Source organism: Gymnoscopelus braueri (genome assembly GCF_963280865.1).
Source record: "Gymnoscopelus braueri genome assembly, chromosome: 22".
Lineage (NCBI taxonomy): Eukaryota > Metazoa > Chordata > Actinopteri > Myctophiformes > Myctophidae > Gymnoscopelus > Gymnoscopelus braueri.
The window spans coordinates 36,682,632-36,693,898 of NC_137624.1; the positions used below are offsets into that span (position 1 = coordinate 36,682,632).

Below are 11,267 nucleotides of genomic sequence, written 5' to 3' on the forward strand. Positions count from 1 at the left end.
AAATGCAAATACACAGAGATAAGTGATATATGTAAGTGAATGAATGTGTGCGAATGGTAGTAAATATGCATGCTTGTGGTGTTAGGAGAGAGAGAGAGAGTGAGTGTGAGTGACAGAGAGTGTAATATTATGTAGCCAAGGGTGAGGAGTGCATCTGAATGTACTGATTTGAGTGATCGGTTCGGCCTCCCCCAACCCCCTCATGCCGTTGACATAAGCAGAGTAGCCGTGCCCGAAGCCCATAAACTTAATATTATCAGCCTGGTTTTGGTTTCCCATAAGGTAGACTATCTATCTGTCTGTCTGTCTGTCTGTCTGTCTGTCTGTCTGTCTGTCTGTCTGTCTGTCTGTCTGTCTGTCTGTCTGTCTGTCTGTCTGTCATCTCTAGTTAAACGTGTTACTTGTTTTGTTTCTCATGAGTTACACCTGGATTTAAACCCAGGTAGTTACATTTGTTTCTTTATTTTGTTTGGATTCAGGATGGACCAAAGCCTGTATGTGCTGGTCAGAGTTAATCTGTCTGTCTGTCTGTCTGTCTGTCTGTCTGTCTGTCTGTCTGTCTGTCTGGCTGGCTTATGCGTCTATGCTGTATATTCTCACCACTTTCCTCCTTCCGGTTCTTCATCTTCATCTCCTCCCTTCCTTTCCTCATCTCCTTCCTTCCTTCCTTCCTTCCTTCCTTCCTTCCATTTAATTTGTCATATATACAGTAGAGCCCTGTCACTATTTACTCTTTCTCTATCTCACCCTTAGACGTTAGCAGATGTAATTATCCAGACTTATAACAAGTTTACTAACTTCAGACGTTTAAGAGCTGAAGAACTTTGGAATAAACTCCAGTTCCTAGTGTACTTAACATGATAATCATTCAGTAGGTACACAGCAGAATCCCAAGAGTTCATCTAACTGTGAAGACCCTTATCGTCTGTTTTTACAGAGTATAATCATTTTGTTCGGGTTCCTCAGACATTGTAGCAACAATAATAGTCACAAAAAAACAAGGAATAATCAAGAATCGCAGTATAGCAGCATTATCAAATACAGTTTGACTGTTTGTTCTAGCTCCTACGGTAAGCTACTTGAAGTTTCTGTGTGCAAGATGCATTACCCTTAAGTTAAAAACATCTACCTGCTTGCTGTATAAGAACAACATGAATCAGAGTGATGTCATCAAAGGACTCTGACCCTTATAGTGACTTCTGATGCTACAGAAGATCAGATGAAGGTCTTTATTTTAAATATAAATCATCTATCGGATGAAGGCTTTCATTTAAATCAACCAAATTAGTTAAGTTTCTGATTGAGGTTTTTGAAGAGACATTTTAAGTCTGCAACAGATCTTCACAGTAACACAGAAAGTGTTTTATGCACGGTGGAGCGCATAGATATGTCCATTGCGATTGCACACGTTTTTTGACACGCAATTGACAGCAATGGTTCAAACCGATCAACCATTGCTGTCCTGTCATCTGTGTTATTAGCACAAATAGCTTGGCTGAGACAATGTAAACATGGACTTCTCATGTTAAACATTAAACATCAGGTCGAAAATAATTGGGTTGTCAGACACAATCAGAAGGATCGCCCACCAGTGTGTCCTTACCATAGAAATACATGGCAGACAGGCACTGCCAACTGGAAAAAAAAAAACTTTATGTGGTCAATTTGGTTCCATTTGCACCCTCTCAGAGTAGATTTGACTTTGTAGTATACAATATGCTGACTGTGCTGAATGTTTCTGTCACTAATTGGAGGCCTCATGCAGACAGACATGGACAGCAACTTCTAATGAGAAACTGTCTTGTTCTATAATAAAATACACGCACACGCACACACACACACACGCACACACACACACACACACACACACACACACACACACACACACACACACACACACACACACACACACACACACACAAACACACACACACACACACACACAAATCTGCTCACGTATGCACTGACACACATAGGTATTTATGCATGTTATCTCACTCACAGACTCCGTCTCTCTTTCTCTCTCTCTCTCACAAACACACGTGCATGCACGCACACGCACACACACACACACACACACACACACACACACACACACACACACACACACACACACACACACACACACACACACACATACAGTCACATAGTCACACACACACAGTCACAGTCACACACACACCCACTCATGGGCGTCTGTCCTATATCTACCATTCTGTGGTTTTCTACGTCTTCCAGTTTTAACATGGTGAATTACACAGTGCACGAAGAGCAGTCCGTCATTAGGGGGCCACGACGTCAAGTGTCCTGCCCTGTTCGAGAGGGCCCACGACGGGCTGTTCCCTCTGCCAGGCAGCGTAACACTCTTAATACACTGTTGTTATAGCTGTGGAACTCACAAACGCAGCACCATGTTTCACCAAAAGTGTAGGTTGTTCACAGTAAAAAGAAATGTCAAAACCCACAGCCGCATGCCAACACTAAAGCCACCGCCATTCTGTTTCTACTCTATGGGAAAGGCGGAGTGTTTTTTTTTCTTGAAAGGAACTAGTAAAGTGTAAATGTCCTTAAATGGAAGTGAGTTCCTGTTAACTTTTCTTTGGCTGTTGTTGTTGATGTTACAATCCTTGATCTATGCATTTGTAACACTGAGCGTGTACACATCTAACTAAACAGACATTTATTTGGTGTGTAGAGGGTCCACAATGGAAACAAGTCCCTGCAGGACTTTTTTTTGTTTAATCCTTTTAGACTTAATGTCTTACTGTACCACGTGCTGTTCATTTCTGACTAATAAAGTATTCAATCAATCAAAAAACAGGGGAGACAAGGGAGGGGTTCTAGTATAGACACCTGGGGGACTCCGGTCAATGAAGTATAGGGTTTAAACCTTTGGAGTCTCATATGGCACCGGTGCAGAAAAAGGACAGTCAGTTTATATTTTTAAAACGAAATGCCAGAGGCCAGGGGGTTGTTCAGTTGGTTAAATATGAATTAGGTTTATGATTGAGGTGAGTTTCTATTTTGCAACCAGATTTGTAACTCTGAAAGTGTACACACATGGAACCAAATGGATCCTTAGACGTTTGTAAACTCTCAAGAGTGTAAATTAACAGTGCCAGGCAGCTGCCAGGCAGCGTGACACTCGGATGCACTGTTGTTATAGCTGGAAAAACTCACAAACGCAGCACCATGTTTAACCAAAAGTGTAGGTTGTTTCTCAGTCGAACCCACGTACAGCTGCATGGCAATTCTCATTCTCACCATTCTCTTTCTACCCGACGGGAAAGGCGGAGTTACTGTTTTTGTTTTTCTTAACGGGAGCTGGTAAATGTCCTTAAAAGGAAGTGACTTCCTGTTTTTGGTTTTTTTTTTTTTTCTTTTTTGGTTACATAGTAAAATCCTCAGCGTTGATTTATTCATTTGTAACTCTGTGTGTTGGTCCACCTGTGGGCACTGTCAAATTGTGTCAACAGAATAGATTATTAATAAAGCTTATCCCATTTTATTGTTGACCCCGTTTTGTTTTGATTTGTTTACCTAATTTTTGTATAGTCGTATCTACTGTAAGACCTCTGACATGACCTTTACGTTTTAAATAAATATTATAACCATTTATAACTCTTAAAACCTTTCAGCAAACCTTTTCGACCGACTTTGTGTTTAATTAATCCTCTCTGCCCTATAGTACCAAAGAGAAATGTCATATCTTGGCCTTTTGATCCAGTGCTGACTAAAGCATTTTTCATATTTTTATAATTACCTCTCATTTTCAGGGTCCATACTGTTATCATATCAACTGTAAAGCAACAGTAGAACTTGATGTTGGAGACTCCTATTTCTTGTCAAGTGTGTGTGTGTGTGTGTGTGTGTGTGTGTGTGTGTGCGCGTGTGTGTGCCAATCTCTCAAATTAAGTGATTTCATGACAGAGAGACGATTTGGAGCATTCAGTAGAAACATGGTCATTCGGAAAACCATAACTTATTATTTCAGCCTCTAATCAAGGACTTTAATTGCTAACTTTTTGTTGCCAGGGTCCCGGGCAGGAAATGGGACTGGTTGTTAGATCCCTGTACTAGCGTAGGTGTGTGTGTGTGTGTGTGTGTGTGTGTGTGTGTGTGTGTGTGTGTGTGTGTGTGTGTGTGTGTGTGTGTGTGTGTGTGTGTGTGTGTGTGTGTGTGTGTGCGTGTGTCTCTGTGTCTCTGTGTCTCTGTGTGTGTGTGTGTGTGTGTGTGTGTGTGTGTGTGTGTGTGTGTGTGTGTGTGTGTGTGTGTGTGTGTGTGTGTGTGTGTGTGCGTGTGTGTGCGTGTGTGTGTGAGAAAGACTGTATGTTTTCGGATTTTAACCACATCAGATCTACAAGCTCACAATGCATCGTGAGCTTGTAGATCAGCTGTTTTTAACTAGACCAACTCAAACAAAATCATAAATAACACATGCTTTCCCGGTTTTAATGGGTTAAACTAAAACCCATTCAAACCGGGAAAGCATGTTTAGATTTTGTTTGCATTGTCTATTCAAAAACAGCTGCCATACTGTACAAGCTCTTATACATCTGCAATTTTTGAAAAATCTTGAAAGTGTTTTGAAGTAGCCTGTAAAAGTTTGAGTACTGCTGATTTAGAAGGCATTTGTAGAATTGGCCTCAGGTCTTAGGAAGATTCCGCTGACTGGACACATCAATCATCACAACTCACTCCCTTGGTCGACGTCTCATTGTGTTCAAGGATAAAGATAGAATCCAGACAAAAAAAATATTTATATTTTTGGGGTTGCCGATCTTTGCGAGCTCAGGGTTTCACCATAATGTCATGTTTTCATTCTGGGAGTTGAACCTACGTTTCTATTTTCATCTGTTTTTTTTCTCCCCCCACAGAAACGATGAAAATTGCCGTCATTTTCGTCCTCCTCTTCGCCACAGTTCTCTGCAGGCCGGTGAGTTGCATTCGAGAAATGTCTGGAACGGAAGGCCAGTGGTGGAAAGTAACTAAGTACATTTACTCAAGTACTGTACTTAAGTACAATTTTGAGGTATTTTTTTACTTTAGTGGAGTATTTCCAAATTTCTGTACCTTTACTTCTACTCCACTACATCTCAGAGGCAAATATTGTACTTTTACTCCACTACAATTATTTGAAAACTTTAGTTACTAGTTACTTTTCAGATATAAAGGATTATATTTTATAAATAGGCTATTTGAAAATAGCAGATCTAGTATATTTTGATGCCAATACTCTTGTACTTTTACTTTTTTTGTGTTTGAACACAGGCCTTTTACTTGTAACAGAGTATTTTTTTATATTGTGGTATTGCTACTTTTACTTAAGTAAAATATCTGAGTACTTCTTCCACCAGACCACCACTGCTCTGGGCTTAAATTTTTATGACCCGTGGGAATACATTTTATCTCTGCTTCTGGTCAGACTGAATTAAATACATGCATTCCCATGTTTAGTAATGCTAACAATTTAATATATATATATATATATATATATATATATATATATATATATATATATATATATATATATATATATATATATATATATATATATATATATATATATATATATATGTGTGTGTTAACCAAAAACATGTTCACTTAAATTCTGAGAGAGAATGCCAATTGTAACATTTTGTGAATGAACACTCAGGACTTTATAGTGTAGTGGTGGTAGGCTACATTATGGAGGCCAGTGATTCATCAGGCTGGCCCTAGATCTATTAACATCATCATTAGGATCATCATCATCATCATCATCATCATCATCATCCCATAATCCTTTGTGTTTTCATTGTTATGTCGTCTGTTTGTGTTTCAGGCCAGAAAGTTATCCAGCACAGCTCAGAGAGCTCAGAGGAAGTGGTGAGTATACCTCCACCCTAGAGATTGCAAGGAATTATGGTGTGTGTGTGTGTGTGTGTGTGCATGTGCACGTGTCTGTGTCTGTGTCTGTGTCTGTGTCTGTGTCTGTGTCTGTGTCTGTGTGTGTGTGTGTGTGTGTGTGTGTGTGTGTGTGTGTGTGTGTGTGTGTGCGCATGCGTGCGTGTGTGCGTCACATTGATTAATTTGTCCTCTGCTCACAGGCCAGGCCTGCCAGAAGACCAGCTCCAGCTGCTAGAAAAGCTGCTGTAATTCCACTAGTAAAAGCTGCACCTGTCCAGGTAAATGACTGCTCTGTTTGCATCGTTGTTTGATGTCTATTAGCCATAGCGTCCTAACCAGCCGAGGTAGACTTACCATGAGACGAGATTGTGAAATGATGATACCGTATTATGTTCCTGTAGAAGCCATAAGTCTGTATGAAATCAGTCTAATTAGAAGAAAAACATGTTTTGTTAGTAATGTCTTGGAGAAATACAACACTACAATCCTGTGTTGTTTGCTGTTGCCATGAACCCCAAAGGTTTCTGCCACCATGTTTTAGAGATGAGGACTAGTGTCACTATACTAGAGTTCAGTATACTGTAACACTGCAGCACTATTCTTAACAATAAGCATAAAAGGTTAAATGCATACAAATCACAAAGGTTACATTCAAGAAACCTTTGTTGTTGTTAGGTATTTTTTCCCCCCAATTATTAGTTTAGCCCAAATCTAATATTTTGTGGTCATGATTCCTCTCCTCTCCTCTCCTCTCCTCTCCTCTCCTCTCCTCTCCTCTCCTCTCCTCTCCTCTCCTCTCCTCTCCTCTCCTCTCCTCTCCCCTCCCCTCCTCTCCTCTCCTCGCGGCTATAATCTCTGTTGCACTGAACCCATTTACTTCCATCAGTACCTTGACATTATCACCCTGTAATTAATGTGCTTTGATTGGCATTTGCCCTTTGGCATATATACGCTGAAAACAACGAAAATGAAACTGTAAAAACAGGTCACGGTATGAAGGCGGTGGCACAGTAAAAGTTTTAGGAGCCGTGCGAGTGTGATTTATTGCGTCTGTCTCTGTGTTAATGTTTGCAGAATGTGGAGGCAGCAGCAGACACCAACTCAGACGAGAGTTCAGAAGCTTCAGACGAGGTGAGAGTCAGACAGATTATATTCTTATCATGTCAAATCTTGCGGTCTGGCCCCCCCGTAATTTAAGTTTGATAAATGGATTCTGTCTTCGCAGTAAAATCCTCAGGGTTAATTTAACTCAGAGAGTCTACGAATGGAACCAAATTACGCTCTCCAGATTTAACTCTCTGAGTTAAATTAACTTAGTGTCACTGTCCCTATTCTGGGCCGAACATTCTGCCAAAATAGCAAATCTAAAAAGCTCACAAGCTTTTACAGTAGATCGGCTATTTTCAGTGAAGATATTTAATGTAGAGTGAAAAAAGGAGGGGGCCTAGAATAGAGCCCTGGGGGACTCCGGTCAACTAAGTACAGACAATGGGTTTTAAGTGGTTAGATTTCATTGTGTTTACATTGCACTGAAGAAAGAGTGAGGAGGGTGCGTTATTGTGAACTGGACTTGACCCTAGTGTTGAGACAGCTACTTAATTTTTTTTTTTTTTGCTACAGTAGCTAAAGTATACTAGTTACTCATCATAAAAAGGAACTAAAAGGTATTTTACTAAATTGCTTAAGGGCCATCCACACCAAGCACTGTAACTTTTTATTGTAACTCGTTTATTACGATTATAATCGATTATTAAACTTTTGCCTCGATTACAATCAATGAACGATTATTAAAAAGTGAAAATAGCAGATGTACAAGCTGTGATTGGAATAGTTTCATGTTGATTCATTGATATAATGTATAAGGAAAAATAAATAATCAGCTTTTCGTTTAACCTACATGAGCAAGATCAGGTCGGATCTTGGTTCGACATATTGGTTTCAATATTATGTTTGGTTAATTACTCAGCCTTACTAGTGTCATTATAGTTGTGGTGTGGACTAGTGCCATCCACTTGAGTTTGAACGAGTTGCACATTCTACATGTATGTGTATAAATATTCCTGTTTGTGTGTGTGCGTGTGCGCGCGCGTGTGTGTGTGTGTGTGTTTGTGCGTGCATCAGGCTACAGCAGAAGCCCCTGTGGAGGTGACATCGGACTCCCCAGAAACAGTCTCTGTGTCAGACACAGACAGCGAGGACAGCGCTGATGATGACGATGACACAGATGAGATTGTGAGTACATGCGTGCGTGCGTGCGTGTGTGTGTTTGTGTGTATTTATAGTTGTAGATACTCTAACCGAGTGAACCGCAAACGTTAGGCACAAATTGCCGATCTACCAGCTCAAAACACATAGTATTTCTGGTTGCGAGATTTGGCATTGAGGGAAATACTAGTTTCTACAGACACACAAAACAAATCTCCATGCTCTGTCTGTCTGTCTGTCTGTCTGTCTGTCTGTCTGTCTGTCTGACTAATAATAACAGATGAACATATCATATCTATCTCTATATCTAACATCTCTCTCTGTGTCTCATGCAGGACACGGACGAGGACGAGTCCAGCGACGACAGCTCCAGCGACGAGTCCGGCGAGTCCTCCAGCCCCTCCCCCGCCACGGTGAGCCCGGCGATCGTCACCGACGAGCCCGTGGTCGTCTCCGACCCCACCGACGAGCCCATCACGCCCTCCATCGTGACCGACTCCGCCCGCGGCGACAGCCTGGGAGGCTACCCCAGCGACTACAAGTCCATCGTCTACGTGGAGGAGAAGTCCTACGGGGCGGAGGACAAGTCCTACACCGAGGACAAGTCCTACCAGAAGAACCCCATGCCCTACAAGTCCTACGAGATCTACGGAGCTCCTCAGAATCAGAAGAAGGCGGCCTATGACTTCACAGACGGAAACGACGTGGAGAAGAGCCTGCAGGTGTACAAGGTACGGGTCGGTCTTCTGACCTCTCTCCCAGTGGTGTAAAGTAACTAAGTACGTTGGCAAATATTGTACTTTTACTCCATTCCTATTATTTGACCGCTTTAGTTACTACTTACTTTTGTACTTTCACTCAAGTACATTTTTAATTCCGGACTTTTACTTGTAACAGAGTATTTATACATTGCAGTATTGATAATTTTACTTAATTAATTAAGTAATTGAGCACTTTTTTCACCACTGCTCCTCTCCTCTCCTCTCCTCTCCTCTCCTCTCCTCTCCTCTCCTCTCCTCTCCTCTCCTCTCCTCTCCTCTCCTCTCCTCTCCTCTCCTCTCATCCTCTCCTCTCCTCTCACTCTCTCCCTCTCCCTCTCTCCTCCTCTCCCTCAGGCCCTGCAGGTGCACACCGACCTCCTGGAGGAGGACACCAGCACCCCCGAGGTGGAGAGCCAGGGCCTGGACACCTCCTCCTCCGGCACCACCAGCTCCCAGGACCAGGAGGAGCCCATGCTTCGCCAGGCCTCCATCCCAGAGGAAGAGGACGCCAGCGCCAGCGACACCTCTTCCGCCTCCTCCGCCACCACCAGCGAGAGCGGGAGCTCCAGCGCCACCGAAGAGGAGGAGGAGGAGGAGGAGAGCGCCAGCAGTGCCACCACCGAGAGCGCCAGCGCCAGCCAGGAGTCCGAGGACGAGGAGGATGACAGCCAGAGCAGCGAGGAGGCCACGGCCACGCCCGGAGCCGCCGACAGCGACTCCGACGAGACGGAGGAGAGCTCGGAGAGTGACTCTGACGAGCAGGAGGCGGTGACCGATGCCACCATCACCGACGTCCCGCCTGTCATCACCGCCAAATAGAATAACACGGAGAGGATTGGCGCGTTGGAGAGTAGCACATAAACATCTAGTTGTCTTTCCACTAAAACTTCCAGTAAACTGCCACTTTATAGGCCATGTGCATGACTGTATAGTCCCCGGGTTTCCAGAAGGTGGCATACCCGTTTTTCCCTCTTCCAGGTTCAGTTTCTCGTAGCTTCGTTTGATTGGCTCGGCCAGCAACCAGAAACACGCAGCACCTTTCATAATGTGCTTCTGGGTTCAAATCCGCTGCTAAGCCAATCGAAAGAAGCTATATGGGAGAACGAACCAGGAAACAGGAAGTGGGTATACTGTGCTACCTTCTGGAAACCCCGGGACTACAGTCATGCACAGAGCCTGTTTCCCTGTGAACCAATTTGTTCATCTCAATGTACAGTGAAGCAGCGGTGCTTTAGCCACTGGGTTATCATCGTGGGTTACGATCATCTGAGAATTAGTTTATCTCTGAGAGTGTAAAGATTGACCCTTACACAGTAAAATGCTCAGTGCTAATGTATCTATTTGTAGCACCCGAGAGTGTAAGAATGGAACCAAATGGACCATTTCAGTTTAAACACAATTTTTTTACACTCTCACAGGCAATCTATTACTTTTGATCATGTTTTGGCCCTGTCGGGGGAAACATAGCGTAGCTCTGTGGTGACGTCGAGTACTGCAACCTGCGACAAGAATCTGGGTGACCTCACAACTTCGGTCCCGCCCTGCTCTTTCACCTCCTCCGAGCCGAGTCAAAAAAACGAAAACTAAAACAAACAAAGCCGAGGTTGTGTCCTGATATCTACACGAGCATAGCACAATATTTATTCATTCATTATCAACACATTATGCAAAAGAACGTGTATTTTACTATTGTACTGACTTATTGCTAAACGGGACGGATGACCAAACCGTTTTCTGTTTCAGTGACTTCAGACAAAGCTTTGCTGTTCCTGCAGTTTGATCAATAATAAAACTTGAACCTGAGAGAAGCCATATAGTACCTTTGTTTTCCCGTGTGGCTCAGCTTTGTGCTCATTACTATGTTTGCTGCTGTGGATTGTGGTACAAAATACGCAAATGAATACGGACTCAGGACTCCAGACACACACATGCACACACACACGCACACACGCACACACACACACACACACACACATACACACGCACACACACGCACACCCGGTGCTGCAATCAAGGTCTGACCAAACACCCTGTGTCCCATAATTGCACACACACACAACCCTCCCAGTTCATTTGCACAGCTCCTGATTGCGAACGCGGAAGGAGGCGCGGCGAAGCCGCGCCTCCGACCAAGTGGAGCTTACTATGTAACCCTGCTCAGGTTGTGTGTGTGTGTCTGTATGTCTGCGATTCTGTCTGTGTTCATGCTCTCATTGGCTCATGTGGCCCATGTGACTCACATGCGTGCACTGCCTGTAAGCAGCCTCCAGAGTGCGCCAGAGTGCAGGAATTTAGACAATGCACACCAGCCTGACACACACACACACACACACACACACACAATGTTCTCTCCACATCACGGTGAAATAACACGGATTACAAGTCCGTAAATACACATTATTTTCGAGCTGC

The 11,267-nt window shown here is 43.2% G+C and overlaps 1 protein-coding gene across 1 annotated transcript in view; it reads left to right on the plus strand.

Moving 5' to 3' along the window:
• The window catches only part of spp1 (secreted phosphoprotein 1), a gene marked incomplete at its 5' end in the record, with an annotated part of 30,086 nt that extends 19,423 nt beyond the window's left edge, over window positions 1–10,663 (plus strand). The window contains 7 exons of the mRNA XM_080420329.1: window positions 4,878–4,936; window positions 5,825–5,868; window positions 6,090–6,167; window positions 6,964–7,020; window positions 8,023–8,121; window positions 8,430–8,825; window positions 9,210–10,663. Of these exons, the coding sequence (XP_080276455.1) occupies window positions 4,878–4,936; window positions 5,825–5,868; window positions 6,090–6,167; window positions 6,964–7,020; window positions 8,023–8,121; window positions 8,430–8,825; window positions 9,210–9,674 (1,198 nt within the window). The 3' untranslated portion in view covers window positions 9,675–10,663. The remainder of the gene's footprint in view (window positions 1–4,877; window positions 4,937–5,824; window positions 5,869–6,089; window positions 6,168–6,963; window positions 7,021–8,022; window positions 8,122–8,429; window positions 8,826–9,209) is intronic.
• Between the last annotated feature and the right edge of the window lie 604 nt (window positions 10,664–11,267).